The 18,386-nt window shown below is 39.8% G+C and overlaps 1 protein-coding gene across 9 annotated transcripts in view; it reads right to left on the bottom strand.

Annotated features, from left to right (window-relative positions):
• The window catches only part of CABIN1 (calcineurin binding protein 1), a 121,796-nt gene extending 104,982 nt beyond the window's left edge, over positions 1-16,814 (bottom strand). For 6 of the 9 annotated variants that reach the window (XM_087768712.1, XM_087768705.1, XM_087768711.1 and 3 more), the window contains exons 1-17: positions 16,669-16,814; positions 15,468-15,607; positions 13,766-13,830; positions 13,245-13,337; positions 12,802-12,915; positions 12,493-12,627; positions 12,048-12,228; positions 11,106-11,235; positions 9,215-9,364; positions 7,755-8,047; positions 6,519-6,687; positions 5,922-6,058; positions 5,315-5,532; positions 3,388-3,466; positions 2,960-3,147; positions 1,544-1,693; positions 605-799 (exon numbers count right to left, since the gene is read on the bottom strand). In XM_087768712.1, coding sequence (XP_087624838.1) covers positions 605-799; positions 1,544-1,693; positions 2,960-3,147; positions 3,388-3,466; positions 5,315-5,532; positions 5,922-6,058; positions 6,519-6,687; positions 7,755-8,047; positions 9,215-9,364; positions 11,106-11,235; positions 12,048-12,228; positions 12,493-12,627; positions 12,802-12,915; positions 13,245-13,337; positions 13,766-13,768 — 2,235 coding nt within the window. In that variant the 5' untranslated portion in view covers positions 13,769-13,830; positions 15,468-15,607; positions 16,669-16,814. The remainder of the gene's footprint in view (positions 1-604; positions 800-1,543; positions 1,694-2,959; positions 3,148-3,387; positions 3,467-5,314; positions 5,533-5,921; positions 6,059-6,518; positions 6,688-7,754; positions 8,048-9,214; positions 9,365-11,105; positions 11,236-12,047; positions 12,229-12,492; positions 12,628-12,801; positions 12,916-13,244; positions 13,338-13,765; positions 13,831-15,467; positions 15,608-16,668) is intronic. The other 3 variants (XM_087768708.1, XM_087768714.1, XM_087768706.1) reach the window with 2 other exon arrangements.
• Between the last annotated feature and the right edge of the window lie 1,572 nt (positions 16,815-18,386).

Here is an 18,386-nt window from a genome sequence, read left to right as displayed (position 1 = left end):
GCTTTTTTTTTTTTTTCCAGAGAACACGATAGGCTCAAATTGTTCCTATAGCTGAGCTCATTTGTACACTTATTTTCATAGTGTCAAATGGACTAAATCTATAGCAATTATACTGGATGGTTATATATATAACGTTAATATCAACGGTTTGTCATTCATGCAGGATAGATACACTACATCATAAAAATCATTCGTATGCTACGTAACTTTTAAGTTTCAGAATGGCTGTAAATCATCATATAGTCAACATCAGCAAAAGCAGGAAGTATTCACAGCAAATGCAGATAGCATGAATCCATCCATAAGATGTCTCTGCAAATGATTCACGTTTATTTGAATTTACAGTTTTTCTGGCCATTTCATGTAGTCCTCAGACATCTTGCATCTTTAGCCACACTCTCAGATAGCAAAAGCTGACACATTGCTAATGATGTCGACAAAGCTATGCTATTCAGACCATTTACAGATTTGGTTCCACATTTTGCTTTGTAAATAAGATCTGCTAACCATTAACACCCACTCTAGAAATCCTTTCATCCTGTTTTCAGGAATAAGTCTTACTCCCTTACTAAAAAAGATTTTTTTTTTAAGAAACAAAACAAACCTGTAGGAGAAGCAGCTGTGCTGGTCTCTCTGGTATGGATGTTACAAATTCCAGATGTTTTGCTCTGCCGTAGCCATTAAAGCATAATGTTGGACGAAGCAGATGCACCACTGCATTATAATCCCCTGCCTCATACAGTCGCTGGATCTCTTCCAAAGACTGGCATCTCTCCAGAGATTTTAGGTTCTTTTCAATCTGCAAACACCACAGATGGCACAACCCAGCTTTCATTTCGTCTTCACATACATTTGACTATTGACGTTTCTCCCAGCAGTTTAGCTGTAAAGCTCTGTGAACTCTACAGCTACATCCAGGAATATAAACCAGGAAGAAAACACCTACTAGGTAACACTTCACCCATTCCACAGATTTTTAATTATTATATATGACTTTAGTGCTATAATGATTTTAACCCTTTTTTTTCCTCAAATCCCAAAATCACACATTTCTACACTGCAGGGATACGTCCATCAGATGGACTTGAAAGTGAAGATGGCATCTCCTGTGTTGGAGTTCATCCCCCAAAACAGCAATAGAAAGAACAGAAGATGGACATCCCTTTGCTTAAAAGTGTACGCAAATTGTTATGTGGAAAACAGGCTGCTGAAGTTAAGAGCTCATTTAAGCAAAGGTGAAATTTATGTTTAAGAACAGAAAATAAACCACTGATCTAATAATCTACTGTTCTACATGCAACTGCTCTAATTTTGCATAAAAGCAATCTTAAGTTGTACAGGACCAACAGATGCAAAAGGTGACTTTTTGAAAAGGAGATGATGGCCTTGACATCATCATTAAACTATGAACCTGTCCGTTCACTCTTAGAAAAATTCTAGGACAGATACAGTAAACTTCCACCACAAAAGAGCTAATTCATAGACGACCTCTGAAACTCGGAGGCATGGAGTGGGGAGTATACCCCTGCAAATTAACTCTTACCTCTTCTAAAGAAACAACAGAATCAACATGTAGATTAGGTAACCGTATTACGATGCTGCATTCATTGCCAGCTTTAGCTTGCATTGTAGTGGAGCTCTGTAGCATTTCAGTGCAGATATCATAGTTTTCAAGTGCCTGTTCCATGTCTCCCTACGGAAACAGTACAGAGGAAAACAAACAACCAACCCTAGAGTTCTGTCTGCAGCAAGGGTTTCTAAAGCGTGTAGAAAATGTTTACATTCAATGCAGGCACTGACAGTGCGATTACTGCACATCCTCCCAAATAACAAATAAATCCAACTGACAATCTCAAATTTAAAAAAAAAAAAAAAAAAAAAAAGCAGTATCTTTTACCAGTGACTTTAATAACAGGTAAAACAAATCAGAGAAATAGAATTCAGCTCGCATAAATTTGAAAGATTAATTTGGGTTGCTAAAATCCCTTTCCTTTAAAAACATGGAAAAGTAAAACAGTAGAAATAACTCTTCCATTCATGCAAATAAAAACATCGAGTCAAGAAACATTCTTATATCCTGCAAAGTGAATGCATTCTACTTGCTCTGTCCAACTGAAGCAGATACTGAAGTTGAGTGGTCAGGAGAGGAATGCAAGCTGCACAGGCAAAATATAACTCTGTATATCTAAAGAAAACACGGCAGTAGCCGTATAGGAACTCTCATTTTTCCTCGAGTTTATCAGAAAGGAATCCTTGATGCAAAAAATAAAAATGGAAGGAGCTGGTTAGTTCACGCTTATGAAACTGACTCACACTATTAGTTGACAATTGACTTAAACATAATTGATACATAAACACACTCTTCGATGTCCTGAAGAAGCAACGCTTGGAGGGAAAAAAAAAAGTCTGGGATCAAGTAACATTTATTTCAAATTATTCCCTTAGCGATAGGTTTAAAACCTTCTGCTTCAAAATCTGCATATGAAATTAAATGTCTCCAAAAGAAGAATCATGCTACCTTGAAAAAGCAGAGCGGAGAGTAATTAAACATACAGTCTGCTTCAGTTGAAAGCTCCGGTTTGGACTGCCTGGGACTTTGGTAGCATCCACTAGTCCAGGTCCCAAAAAATCCATGTTCTGCAGCTACACAATGCTACTCCAAATAACTGTGGTCCAAATATACTTTTTTAAGCTGAACATGAGCTAATTTAAACAAAGACTTACATATCAAACATATCTGACTATTAGCTTAGCATGTGAGACCTCCTACTTAATTCCCACCTCTACCCTTAGGGACAGTTAATTATATTAAAAAGTAAAATTAAATCACTATGTTTTGAGCCGATTTTATCCGTGTACTTAAATGCGCTGAGATTCCCGAATCAGCTGTAGCATCTCTGAACGACATCGATTTTAATTTGGGAAAAGTTTTATTTGTTAAATCAAAAGTAAAACAAACCTGCAGTGCTAGAAATCGAGCTTTCAGCCAATACACCCGAGTGACGAACTCCATCCAGCCTTCCTCAAATAAATCTCGCTGTGAGGATGCAAATGACAGCTGCAACAGGTCTCCCAAGAAATGAGTTCCTGGGAAGTCAGGACCAAACTTTCCATTCACAGAGGCAGCAGGGCAATTTCGTGGAGAAACTGCAAATCAATTAGTTACATTTTATCATAAAGTTACTAGCACCCCATGAAAACAGTCCCACATACTAGTATTTCAGAAGTACCGATCTACTTTAAGGCAAACAATTGATAGACCAATAAAATACAGATCTGAAAGATATTAAGAAAAAATAGCTCCCAAATCCAATGAATTCCTGGAAACACTTCTTCATACACCTTGAGTGTTTTCAGAGTCTGAAGAAAGTAATACCCAGTTCTCACCTGTAGAGCTCTTGCCTTTCGTCAGCAGCCACTGATCTAATTGCAGTTCCATGCAAGAAAGGCTCATCAACATCATATCCTTCAGAGAAAGCACGGAGATATCAAAAAAGAGCATACAGGAAGAAATACATTAAAAGAAGAATAAAAAAACCACCACTAAATTTGCAATTTACTTCAAAGAAAACCTTCAACTTGTCCTCTTGGGATTTCTGTTCCCAAGCTATAACTACTTCTTCCTCTGTCTAAAGGTGTATAATAGCATTTACAAATCAGCAGGTACAAAACAAAATAATACTTAGAAGAAGCATTAAAAAAAAAAAATAAAAATCTCAGCTCATAAAAGAAGGTAGTCAGAACAGCATTGCTTGATGTTAGAAAAATATCTGTTTGTATCTGGCTGAAATAAAACTATATTAAATTGCTAAATCATGCTAAAAACATGTTTCCAGAATATAGCAGAAGTACTGATATTTGAGAAATAAAAAGTCTATATCCTGTAATTTTTTCAGTATTTATCTCCATGAGACGATGTACTCTAGTCTTAGCAGCCTCTTAGTGCTGGCTGGAGGAAGTTCAGGAGTATACTAGAAATCACATCACCATGGATCTCTGCCAGGTAGTTTTGTGCAGTGAAGAGTATACTATTTTCTGATTCAATTCATAGGAATAAGGGCTACAGGTCTAGCTATAAAAAACAGGTGCTTGTGAAAAGGTTCAAAAGTCCATACGTGTTACCAGAATAGCCCTTTACAATTTCAAAAACCCGAATTTATTACACTCAGGATAGCTTGCAGATCAAGTTTAAAATAAATGCAAGGATGAAAAAGAATAGACAAGCACGAGGACAGTGATTTTCAATAGTATAGCTACAAAGTCTTGACTTTTTAGATTTTACATACAAGCAAGCAGTTATGCAGTCATGAGAACCAAGGGAATACATTTATACATTTACATTTGCTTAAAAAAGGGTATGTATATATGAAAAAATATACAGAAATACAGAAGTCACAGGATGTATAAAAAAATTTAACATCCACTACATGGCAATACTTCTGTTTGTTTTGTAAACCAAGTCAACGGAACATAGCTTTCAGAATTCATTTGGGTTTTGCAAAAAAGGAGAAACACTGTTGATCTGAAAAAAAAAAAAAAATTTCAAACTGCGGTCATACCAAAGGCAAATAACTTTCCAAATGAATACGCGTTGCTAACATTGAAAAGACAGCATAGGCAGGCTCAGGGGACAAGAAATATCCGTCCTGGTTTTGTAATTCAAGAAGTATTATCTTGTGTCACTAAGCCGGTTTAACATTAATTTAATGAACTTACCATTTTTTCTATTTGCATTTGTGAAATCTACAGATTTATAAAGGTAATAAAATGGTGATGCTGGGGGGGTGGGGTTGTTTTTTATTTGGGGTTTGTTTGTTTGTTTGTTTTTACTGCAAATCGCAGGTTATTTTAAAACTAAACTGTATTTACTCTATTTAGAGCAGAAATGCTGACCCTCAATCAGCCAGTGTGAACAGAGCAGCCTCTCTACTCACCTGATGACAAAACAAAACTTTGTGTCATATCGGAAGCAAAGGGAGGGAAGAAAAAGAAAGAGCAACAACAGAGTAAAGGAGTAAAATATATTTACGTCTATAGTATTTATATTAGGTCTATATGCATGTGTGTGTATATATATATACACACACACGCAGGGTATACTTGCATATAGCATCACCCAGCTATGTTCAGGAGCAAACAGTACGCCAGCTGCAGTACACCACAGCTTACGAAAGATGCAACAGCTAAGACAAGCAGCTCCCCAGACACAGCTAAGCAAACCCTGCGTCTGATTGCTGGATTTCAGTTCGGTGCTTTTGGTACACAGAGAGCAACACAGCAGCAAATCGAAGTCTAAGGAAAAGTGTTTCATTACCTTGATATGCTGATTACTCGAGTCCCTCAGTAATGGATTGGGAAGACTACTACTATGCTTTCTCCAGCTATTGTAGATACTAAGGACCACCTCACACAAGCCAGGAGGCCACTTCACTAGGAACTTTTGGCTGATGACTTTCAGATATCTCATCATCAGCTCCAAGATCCCACCATTGTTCAGGTTATCCAGCAGGAATTCATGAACGTCCTGTTTTTCTAGAAAGCAGATAAAGACAAACGCCACAGTGTTCAAGGTCAGGGCAGACCATAACTTGAAACAAATAAGTTTCAACAGTGTTTTCTGCACTGATCTTGCAGCAGTTCTTCTGTGCTGCGTACGTGCAGAATGAAGTTGTTGTAGTCCAACCTGTTTAAATGGGAAACTCCACACAATAGAGCTCTTGCACACAGTAATTAAGCAGTCCCCAAGACTTAAAAAAATAACACCTGTTACCAGCTAAGAGATTTCTATGCCATAAAATTATACGTTTTGAAATAACATATACTTCTGTATCTTCTAGCTATGATAGGAAAATACAGAAAATAAAGCGTACAATATGGAAGAAACAACAGAGAAAGAGTGGGGGTTATAATGAAATCCTTACCAGATTCCATAAACGTTGTAGAATCAAACGACATTCTGTGTGGGCCAACATGCTGGAAATTCTCCTCTTTGATCTCTGACTGCACCTCATAGTTATTGAAAGGGTCCTCCTCCTCCTCGGGATCTAATTTCCTTAATCTGTGTGAAAGGGCAGCAAAACCCACAATACTGACAAAATCCTCATTCCTTCTTTCACGAGTAAGTGAAACCTAAACATGGCACGTCGTGCATATTTTAACAGTGGAAGTACATTAACTGAAGCAAATCCAGAGATTTACATCCAGCTCCCAAATTTCGTCCATTTTGTCCAAACCAAGATTACCTTGTTTGTTTCTCTTATCTGTTTTGACATCCGCATTGTCCTCTAATTCAGTTTCACATTACTAAAAGCTTTCTTATTTTTCAATTAGTTTTTAGTAATTTTCACTAACAACAGTTTTATTAAATCCATGAGAAAACAATGAATCACATCTGTTTCAAAAAATAACATGGGTCTAGTGGTTCTAAGGTTGGGGCATATGAATCAAACAAAACCCCGAACAGCTTCCTCTACTCAGCTCCAGATGCCCTCATAATGAAAGTTATCGCTGTACAGTACCTGGAAGGGAGGAATTTCACCAACAGCTCTTGAAAGTCAACCTTCTCCTCTTTTTTACACTTGGTGTTCCGGACTCTAGCAGATCTCCTTTTTGCTGTTTCACCACTATCTTCTGTAATTCTCCTTCGCTTCACACCTTTCTTAGATTTATCACCTGCAGATATGTCACCTAGAAACAGAATTTAAAAAACAAAAACAAACAAACAACATACTAACAGGTTAAATTGCCAAATCAAAAGCGGATAATCTTTTTTCTTTAAAAAAAAAAGTTACTTGCGGCTAACACTTTATTTTATTCTACAGCAACACTTAAGATTCATTGGTTTCCTTCTGAAGACAGTGCGAAAAATTTAAAAATAATAATAAAAAAAAATCACTTCAATATAAACTGGCTATGGCATTTTGCATAAAAATGCTAGTCTGAGGCAAGAAGCAGACTTACTGAAAATTCTACATTTCATTATTCATTAGAATTCAGAAACTTCTTGAAGACTGAAAATATGAAATGGGAATCAGAGGAGTCTGCCTTTAACTCCAGAAACGCCTGTAAATTCCCATGAATATCAACAAAACACTGGTAACTCCTTGATAGCTTTAGATATGTAAATACATAAACAGCTACAGTATAAAATATTCAAACCTCTTGCTACAGATTTCAAATAAATATAGCTGACAGCTTGGTTCTCTCAGGTTCTTAAAGTTACACATGAGCAGAAGAATAATCCAGTCATCTTTTTCTCTAACAGCTCATTCATTCTAAGGAGCTCGAGACTCCTCACAACATTAAAAGCTTGATATGCATCACTGCTGGAATGGAGTCATGATTCTTCTCATCTTAAAGACTGAAAAACTGAAGTACGAGTCAGTAGCACAAAACCAGAAGAGGTTAGATACCCCTGCACTGGAGTAACACTTAAGAACAACAAATCAACCTGCCTGTCAATTCCATTAGATGGGAAAGTAAGCCCGCTGTCCTGAACGCTGGTCCTATGTCTTAGTCAGGAATCAATGATTTTCAGGCAGTTTAGGTGGCCTTCCTTCTCTAACGTGAAGGGCTAACAGAACTTAAATTTTATAGAGCTCAACTTCACTTGTTCTACCAGATGTTACACATATGCTGAAAAGATTCTGAATCCACCAACATGCAGTTTAATGACAGCATTTCCCAGCGAATTCTGTAGTGCTCTTAACACCCAGACAAGTAGGAAAGATATCTTGAACCTCAGACTGAAGTACCTTGCTCACCTACAGTAGCTCCTGGTTCCAATGAATTCTGACTGTGACTTGGAAAGCTGGGTGTCGTGGGCGTATAAGGCAATACAGGGTCTGGCATGGTCACCACTGGATTAGCACTGACAGGAGTTGGCTGAATAACACTGACAGGAGTAGAGGTAGGAGAAAGAATCAAATGTTGAACTGGGTCTTGGTATTCTGAGAGATCAATTCTCTTTCCCAGACTGGGTCGAGGAGGATCACATGTTGTGAGGTGGTGATACATGGCAAGTAAAGCTTCTCCCAAACACTTCCACCTGCATGTGGAAACACAATGTCATCACAACTTCATTAATTCTTGTCACATTATTTTCCATAGTATATTTACAAACCTAACAGCATTCACCATTGTTTTTCTCCAACAGCTTAGAGGTAGCAAGAGCAGCTTCCAGTGGGAGAGGAACACATATTTGAGCACCAAAATCTGTCCCACAACTAGAAAAGCTGAAGAGTATCTTTCTGTATTTCCTGTCATATGGACCACTGACAATTTCAGGCCTGCAACAGCCGTCCTTAGGAGCTTTCCTTCTAGAATACACCACTTAGAAAAACAAGAACAAAATGTGGCAGCAGGCAAAAGTTTTCAGAGGAAACCGGTGAGTTGGTTGCAGTAGGTAGGAAATGGGAGTCAATAATGTGCCTAATCTCAAAAAAATGTCACAAAAAAAAAAAAAAAAAGGTCTATGCAGCAGTTGCTGAGGAAATTATACTGAACCCTAAGAAAAGCAGAATCATAGAATCGTTTAGGTTGGAAAAGACCTAACAGTTAACCTAGCACTGCCAAGCCCACTACTAAACCAGTAGTGTCAAAGGAACCATTTTCAGATTCTGCATTCAATCAACAGCAATAAAAAAATCTCACCGTTATCCACAAGTAGAAGCCAATTCTCTGCAACAGGACCTATTAATATCCATTAATATTCCAGAAAAATACGTGCAATAAAAAAACTGAACCAAAACCCAATCCTTTATGCCTTATTAAAGACATATATAACAACTTATTAGTATCCTTATATCTTGCTGCAAATAAAGAACTGTAATTTGTTTCCGAGTTTCCATTATCCCAATAGTAAAAACATTTCTTAAAAAGCTAAACTTACTTTGAAGTTCATATACAAACTAGCCACATATGAACAATCCAATAATACAGTTGGAACGGCTGCCAAACCATTCTTAGTTAAGATGATTTTTTTTTTTTACATCACTGGTTTTAATTCAAAGGTTGAAAACTGATAGATGTGGGGTTTATGCTAAAATCGTAAGCCAAACCAACCTATAAACTCATAAAATATGAAAACACTGGGGAGGGTGTTTTTACAAGAAAAAAAAAAAAAAGCATTCCAAAGAAATTACAAGTGCAACACAGTTGTCAGCATAAGTGGCTTCAGAGAAACCTTTGAAAAAGAGAAAGTATAGAGACGTACGTGAAAAACGGAATTGGCTGAACCAGTCTGAGATCTGGTTCTCTGTCACGCACTAGCAAAGCTTGTCTTTTCTTACGTAGCTCCAGTGCTTCATCTAGGATTCTTCCTGTTTCAGCTGCACTCACATTTACATTATGGATAGACATGTCACTAAAAAATAATAGAAATGATGACAAGTTAAAGTTTTTGTTTGTTGGTTGTTTGGGCTTTTTTTAAAGCCCGAGGAGATACATTTGATGTCTTCCTACAATGTAACAAAAATAAACAGTGTTAAAACAAGCATTCAAATAACATTATTTTACAAACTTTACAGCATGCATATAGAAGTGTTCACCACCCGAAATCTTTGTTCTGCCTTAAAAATTAAAAGATAAAGGGAGATTGTCCTATTCCGTTTTCCAAACACTGAGAAATTAAAGGAAAATAGGAGGTTTTGTTCTCTTTCTCAGACAGAAGTTTTTGCTTCAGAAAAAAATTGTACAGCTCAGAAATGCCTTTCATTCCAAAGTGCTATTTTAAGGAACTCATGTCATCACAAAATTTGGGAGTTGAAAATTGTCTTGTTATAGTCTGAGTCTAGGAATGAATTTTGAAAGTGAAACATAATCCACTTCTTCAGATATCACAATCCAGAAACAAAAAACAAGTGGCTAAAAGCCCTGGCTTAATTCAGCATATAACTCATTTTAAGAGCCAGACCTAAGGCAGCTTAATAAATCAGGCTCTCTATAACTAAACAGGACTTTTTGTTAAAGATCTACTGCTCTACATAGAATCCTAGAGCCTTCAAATTTAAGTTATCCTTTTTCTTCTATATCTTCCGAATACTCTCTACTTTCACATTTTAGATGTTAGAGTACAGTAGTCTAAAACGTTAAACATGTTTTTGACTGATGTATTGCATAACTTAAAGATGCCTGCTAGGATGCACGTTCCACTTCCATTTACCACATACAACTTACACAGGGTACTGACGTTATCTACCTACACACGTGGCGATTACTATATGCAGCGAGACTGAACTAAAAACTTAACCTCTTTCTTGAATTCTGCTGACCACCACAGCAACATATTATGGTATCAGAAGCAGCTCTGATGCTGAATGGTCAGTGAACTGAGAGAGATGCTGTAAATTTTACAGGCCTCTACTTTCTTTTCCCACTTTCCTCCTACTCACTCATGCTATAAAATCCACACAGAAGGAGACAGTCTACTTTGCAGAGCTACATGACACCAAACTTTTACTAAAAAAGTTTTACATACTGCAATAAAAAAAAAGTAATAATAAAGGACAAAAATCTCAAACATAATACTGCAAAATATTTTCAGCGTTGCAGTGCTCTGAAAGCTTAATAAACTAAGAATTTCTGCATCTTGGGTACTAATGAAACATACAGTCTTCTAACTGTACTCATTTGTCAATAAAAATCAGTAAGACTCCCTGAAACCTACTGATACAACAAAACTGTATCAAGTCCCAAATTTGTAACTGCTTGGAAAAGCACTAACGTGTATGGGTTTTTGGTTTTGGGGGGTTTCTTGTTTGATTTGTTTTGGTTTTTTAATTAGGAGAAGAAAACTAAAATGAATGCTGCAGGTATCAGCTGCAAATAAGTAAAATAAAACAAAGGAAGATGATTACAAGAGATCTAGGTATGAGTATAAGCGAGCAGCAGCAAATGGATTTTTGCCTTTCTGCTTCCCTCCAAAGGTAATTACTGAAGAACATTCTGTCAGCAGCACCCACACTTAACATTGATTTATTATTCAGAAGGCAGATCAGCAAGATATTGTTATAGCTTAAAGCATTATATCTCACCAGCTTTTCTGAACTACCCCAAACCCACAATTTACACTCCAAATGCAGTATATACTATAAGATGACATTCACCATTTGAGGAACATCCTTAAGGAATCTTTCCGGAGGCAAGGCTGCTCCTCAAAGATCTTCTCCTTCAGAACCAATCCTTTGCTATAGAGACAGTCTTTTTCCAGAGCTTTGCAGATAAAGTACAAACATGCTGGCAGAGAAATAGAAATACAAATGGTCAATTGCTGCTTTGATTCACTCAAAAGCTCCTGTTTCTGGGCTTCACATACACCACGGAATTCCAACTAAATATGACATTTACATAAAGTAGACCAATAGCTTTGTAACATGTCAAATAATTACATGCATACAGTTAAAATAACCTCCTATGTCTTCCCAAGTATTATATCCAGAAAAAGAATATCATTAATTTTGTTTAAACAATTTTCGCAGTATATCTTTTATTTACTTTCAAGACTCCATTCCTGCACAAAAGAAATTAGAATCATAAAGCAGATCACAATCATTTACCATTTTCATGTTATCAAATGTCTCAACCGCAAACTCCATTAGCGTAACAAGCAATGTATCCCACCAGGTTTTTGCTCATGTGGGAGCAATAGGAAGAGAATTAGGACCATTCCAGTGGGACAAACCTAAAGGATCAGATTCAACATTTCTGCCGTCTTGCACCTTCTCTCCTAAACTTCCTTTGAATCGGTTCATCCCCTGGATATTACTCAAATGTAAAATCTTAGGGCTAGTTCTATCAAGTGCTGTAACTACAATTAATCATACTAGGCTAGGAACTAGAGTGTAGTTTTATACCCAAATCCTGGAACTATGTAGCTGGAAATTACTAGGAAGACAAAATCAACATACATTGAAAGGCAAGAGAACAGTCTACAGGGAATGCAGAGGCTCTGATCTAAGAGACCACAGGCATTTATTTTTAGGGTAACCAGAATTGATACAAACCATCATACTTTATCATGAAATAAGAAATCTCCATCATATACTTACTTGTGTAGTCACTGAGTGTGTACAAGATTGTGATAAGGTTATCTAAACAAGGCCAGTGATCAGGATTACACCTGAGACCTTCTTCAAAAGCGTGACGAGCCAAAGGTAGGCGGATTAGTTTTATTGCCACACGACCAATTTTATACCACAGGTTGACATCAGTAGAGTCTAGCATTACAGCCTAGAAAGCATAACAAACAACGTTATCCACATTTCAGACATGCATGTCCACTTGTCTACAGGGACTGGCACTGCTTTAGTTTTCAGCAGGGTCCCTACTGACTTGGGGACCAAATGGTAGACCAGTTATATCACATACAGTGTCAGAAAGCACACAGAATTCAGACAAACGTTCAAATGACGTATGCTGAAAAGTGTACGTCTATATTTTGGCAAGTTTTTGCAAACATCGAGGCTCCAGTGTCCTATTTCAGCTGTACTGTACCTCCAAATAAAACTCCATGGCTGTCTCTAAGTCATCGCGTTGTGCTGCCAGTTGTGCTAGGTTTTTATAGGTGGAATATTTTAACATCAAGCCTGGATGTTTCAGCCCTTCTTTCTCATCACCAGAAAGAACTGCCTAGAAATGATAAAATAAATGCAACGCGGGCATTAGGAATTAGACAAGTAAAAAGAACAGCAAACAACTTGCCAATTGATAACACTGACACGTCTAATTAGCCAATAAGAAATGAAGTAATACAAAATATAATAAAAATAGTTTCTAGACTTTCATTCTCTAAAGGTCACTGACCTCTCGCAGAAGACGAATCTCAAGCAGCTCATGATAAGCTTTCGCAGACTCTTCAAATCGGTCATGTTTCTGAAGGTCCAAAGCTTTGTGGTACAAAGCAAAAGCTTCTGCTTCCTGTGGTTAAAAAAAAAAAAAAAAATTAGGACCTATTTTGTAGGGAAATTTTATTAAATATACTTACTACAATATACTAATATTTATTATGAATATCAGTGGTTTCACACTTTCAATATTTTCTGCTATACAGCAGTCCACATCCAGACTGTACAGCAGAACATTAGCCTTACTGAAGATTTAGCTTGCTAAAGGAGGGTCCAAGAGATAAGATTGTAACACAACTTTCTCAAAAAACAAAAAATTACGGTTGAACAATCCCTGCAACAAGTGAGGACAAAACTCCCATCAAGACAAAACTTCATTAAGAAAATCGTGGGTTTACTTACTTGAGCTTCTTTTGTCTGTGTCTTATGACTTTTGAAGGTACCTTCATAGTCATCCTCAATTGTGGAGCTCGCGTTCAGTGCTGCGATTCGAATCTAGAATGAGTCGAGTCGTGACAAGAAATGTTACATCTACACGTGTCCCAGTTTCCCTTGCAAACTGGATTTTTCTCATTTTTTGACTTTACTTGGTAAATGGACAATATTGAGAGGTCTGCACATGAAGTTACAAGAACTGTAATGAATTTAGTCATGGCTAATTGCAAATAATAAAATATCAAAACAATTTCCCCCCTGAAATCAGCTGAAAAGCAAAAATTTCAAGTCTTGCAAGCAACAGCTTCCCTAGAACAAGCGTGTGCATTACAGTTAATTTTTTCAAATTCGTAAATTTACCAATAACTACAATCACTCCAAAAACAATGTTCTCATTATGCCAATTTATTCTTAGTCCTGGGAAAAGAGAAAATTTTCAATTTTATTTCTACCAAAACGTCTCAAAAACCATCTTAATAAGCCCTTACCATGTTCACAGCTATTCAAACCGTCTTTCTCCACGATTAGGAAGAAGGGCCTAACACAAACAGGTCTGGAAAGCAAACAGGATTAGAATATTTATTCTGTCCATAAAGAAAGCATTCAGAAGTAAAAGACAGGCTGGGAATACTTTAATCAATAACCAATTAACTCTCCTATGTCACCACCGTCCCACGCCAAGACAGAAATTGCCCTACCACATAGGAACAATAACATTAAAGTGAATTTTAACTAGAGACAGAGAATAAAATACAAAGTTAAGCACGTTCATTACTTCAGGATGGCTTTCAAGACTCTAGCCCTGGCGGTGAGGGGGGACCAGAAGTATTGGCGATGTAATTACAGCTATAAGGTTATTCAGTTACTGTATAATGTTTAATGAACGTACATTATATTAACAACATTACAACATGAATCCCTTTAATGACAAAAGCTAAAACCAAAAAAGCTTCTTGAATACTCTGACATTTTATGAGTATGAATCATTACAGCTTATGAGTTTATCTTCAGTTACTTAAAAAAAAATTATGGAAGTTTTCCCACACCTTTTACCTATAGCACAAACCAGAGCGCTCTCTCATGTCTAGAAATCACAGCACTTACGGATATTTACAGAACAGGAAAGAAAAAAAAAAAAAAAACAGAAGGTTACCTGTGTCAGATTGACTTTGCAGCAGGCCATAGTGGCCATTGCTCAAAATACTGTCTGCGCCTGGAAATTCCCGATTAAAAATGTTTTCATTACTGCTATGGCTGCTAGAACCGAACCAGTGTTCATAACACAGTTGTCTTTTCTGAGTATGCTGACCAACTTCTACAGGCCACCTCTAATGCAAAAGCAATTTATAGCTACTGCATAGGCACTTAGGTCTATTAGACTTATGCAAACAAAAGAAATGGAACTTTTACTAACTAGTATTTCTTCATTCTGAAGGAAGGATACTAATATTTCCAGTCTTTTTACCACTGATAAAAAGTTTAAAGGGGAAAATACATATTTATAATCTGTAAGTCATTCTTCCTCATAACTAAACCCATAATTTATATTCTATTAACTGCTTGAAACATTATGTTAGTAAAGGCAAAAGATATGAGAGAGTTCTGTGCTGCTTTTTTAGAAAAGCTTCACTGCTACATGATAAAACCTTCCCAACAACTCAAACAAAAAGATGACACAGGCAAGACAGGCTAAAAATAGTCTTTAACATTGGAGACCAGATTAACAGAAGAATAAGTCCAGAATTAACCACAGCAGGAAGCAGTGGGAGTTTTGAACTATAAGCTGAATTAACTCGTACATCATCATGATTAGTCCTGCATGTAGAGAAAATAATGCTTTGACAGGAATTTCATTCATTCAGCAATGATATTTTGCTTGCCCATGCACCACTTACTTTCCTCGCTTGCAGCTAAATCAGACTGACAACTGCACAAAAATAAAGCATTTTTCTCTTTAAGTCACTAAATAAACATTAATAAAACCTCAAATCTCTTTCAAGACAAAGATTCCTTGTCTACTTTGCATATGGAGAAAATACATGCACAGAGATTAATGGTTATCTCTTTCAGAAATATTGAACGCTGCAGGTTTTGACAGAAAGCGCAGATGCTTATGACATCTAAATAAATAAGACTGTATGATCCCAAATGAATTACACATTTAAATTGAGTGTTTTTAAGTTCACTTACAAATACGCCTATATTCAGAAATACGCTCAAGTCTTTTGCTGAATCCACATAACCTTGCTCAAGGCGGCAGAGGAAGTCAACAGGAGAGAGACTACAGTCAAGAGTTTACTTCCGTGGTGAGACTGCCAGTGAAACTGCAGCTACAGAAAACGTGGGGAAACAATCTTAGTTCTACTTTTTATTTATACAGAAAATTTGCAACAAGTTTTAAAACCATTATCTCTGGTGTTCACAAGTTGAGAGAGCACAACCGAACAGAAGAGTGTAATGCTTTTGAAAAACAGGACAAGGACATTGCCTCCACGCGGCTTTTATACTGGCGTGTCAGGCAGGTGGGGGAGTTGTTTCTTTTTTTTTTTAAACCAGGCACTGTACATGGCTGCAAACCTCACTGCGGACTGAGTTACAACGGTGCCGTAACATCGAGGAATTAAGTATGTCACTACAAGTGCTTTCAGAGGAACAGAGCTACATCGATTAGGTGGGGAAAAAAGAAATAAGTCTTTAATATAAAGCATTAGAAACCGGTTTGAATTTTTTCAGTTACAAGAGCGTCTCAGCTATACACCTGCGGCCATGACAGGTGAGCACGTCCTCAAAAGGCAGCAATACCTCTTCCAAGCCTTTTGCCTTCGAAATCTTACCTCCTTTTACCTCAGTAGTTTAAAACTTAAGTAAAAATTTCAAACGTCAGCTCTCGCTCCCACAGCTTTGTGTGATTCTCAACTCAAAATAAGAAACAAAGGGAGCGACTGGGGCTCCCCGGCTCCTGTTGTTGCTACACTTGGGATCCGCACACTGCAAATACACATTTGCTTAAAAAACCGCTCGGTTTCTGTTTTGTTTGGGGTTTTTGCTTTTAACGCTGCAAAGATCACCTCCGCCGCATTTCAGCAACAGCCCTTTTTACCGAAATGCGGTAACTTTCCGCAAAGAGGAGCGGGGACGCCTCTGGCGCCGCTGCCAGGCTCCGCTTCCCGGCGGGCGGCACAAAGGGCCGGGAGGAGGCGGGGGCGGGAGGGAGCCCCCGTCTGCCTCCGGCCGCGGCTCCGCGGAGGGGCGCAGGCGAGGCCGCGCCGCCTCGGGCCGGGCTCCCGCAGCCCTCACCGGCGGGCTGCGCAGGGGCAGGGGCAGGGCCAAAGCCCCGGCAGCCCCTCAGGCCCCTCCGCGGGGCTGGGGCGGGGGCGGACGGGACACTCACCTCGCAGGGCCGCCCCCGGGGCGCCGGCGCTGCTCCCGGCCGGCGGGGCGCGGCCGCCGCGGGGCTCCCGGAGCGGCTCCCTCGGGCGAGCGGCGGCTCCCCGGAGACGCGGCCTCACCGGCGGTCGCCACGGCAACCTCCCCCGAGCCCCCGGAGCCCCGCGCGCCAATAAAGAGGCTGCTCATTGGCCGAGCAGCCGTTCCTCCGACAGCCAATCGGAACGCTGGGGACGGGGAGGCGGGGAGGCGCGGGCGGGGCCGCGGTTGGCGCTGGGGCTGGCGGGCGGAGGGCGCCGATCCTGTGCGGCGGGCGGGCGGGCGACAGCTAAAGTAAATTCCGGATCCCCTTTCCAGCGGGCTTGGAAATCATCCCAAAGTTACTGGCCTTCCCTGGAACGTGCCGTGGCGCCAGTGGAGATGGGAACCTGCCTCAGTGCCCTGGGGGGGCGGTGTTTCTGTGTGATGGCGGCAGGGCGACGTGAGGCAGCGACCCAAGCCAAACGATAACCGCGACAGCTCTTGGCAGAAATAATTTTATTTAAATGTAAGGTGATCCTCTTGCAGCGAGTCCTAAAGAAAAGGCGTGCCACCTGCAGCCCTAGGGGAGCCCTCCCGGTGCAGGCGCCGTGCCAGGACGGCCCCGAGCAGGCGCAGGCCGCGGGGCTCGCTCGGCCGTGGGGTACAACCGCGTGCCTACAGCCACCTCTTGTTACAGCGGGTCGCCTCACGCTGATGACGTTAAGCTCGTGCTCAAGCGTTTCACTGCATCAGCATTTAGCACCATACAGAAGCGTCCTCTTTGTCCCGAGTGCGTGAACTCGGGGTCCCGTTTGTGGGAGAAAACAATGCCCACCTTTCCGTCACGACAACCTAAGAACAGGGTTGCCGTGAGCAGCAGCATCGCACTGTTGTGCTTGGAGAACAACTGCCAAAGCTACCGTGATTCTCTAATGCTTTTCTGTCAGTAGTGCCCTCCAGCGTGCTCGGGGCCTCGCTGGTCCCCTCTTGTGTAAATACACAGAAAGCTGTCCTCACTTCAAAGGTCTGAAGCTAGGACATGGTTACACTGTTCAAAATCAGGTCGTTACCGTTGAATTTGCGAAGGTGCCTACACAGAGTTCTCAAACAAACCAACAGAGGCCATTTCCGGGAGCAGAAATATTAGTCAGCCTTAGGAGGCTGGCTGGGAGGTGACAGGGTCAGTACGACGGTAAAAAGATCTACCGTAGCTGGGAGATATTAAATCCAGACGTCAGGCAGGCTCCATCCCGTGGAAGAGCGACAATCTGCACGTAGCATTCAAGGGAAAGGGGTTTTATAACTTCATTGCCGAGCCCTAGATACGGGTGGTGTATCCGATTTTCTCCAACTAGGGAACATAAGCAAGAGAGGTGTGAGAAAACGTTTCCTGCTTCTGTTGGTTTCTGAGTGCGTGCTCCAGGGCGGGCTCCCGGGGGCCGCAGAGCCCCTTTGCGGGGCATCCTTGCGCCCTAACATATTGCACGAACCTACTCTGACATTAGCTCCGTGGAGGCAAAATAGGCCATCTCTTCAGATCAACTTGAACATAAAAAGTATATTCGGCACCAGCAGTTTACGAAGGAAAACTGCCAGCCACAAGCTCGCAGGACTCCCAGAATCTCATTTTGTGCTGACAGAGCGCAGCACCAAAGAAGCATCAATTGGCTTAGACCAGGGCACAAACAACTCACAACCAAA

The sequence above is a fragment of the Nipponia nippon genome, unplaced genomic scaffold, assembly GCF_047370975.1.
Source record: "Nipponia nippon isolate SJK-2023a ecotype South Korea unplaced genomic scaffold, ASM4737097v1 scaffold_30, whole genome shotgun sequence".
Classification (NCBI taxonomy): Eukaryota; Metazoa; Chordata; class Aves; order Pelecaniformes; family Threskiornithidae; genus Nipponia; species Nipponia nippon.
Note: the sequence above shows the minus strand (reverse complement) of the source record. Positions and strands in the feature narration are given on the sequence as shown.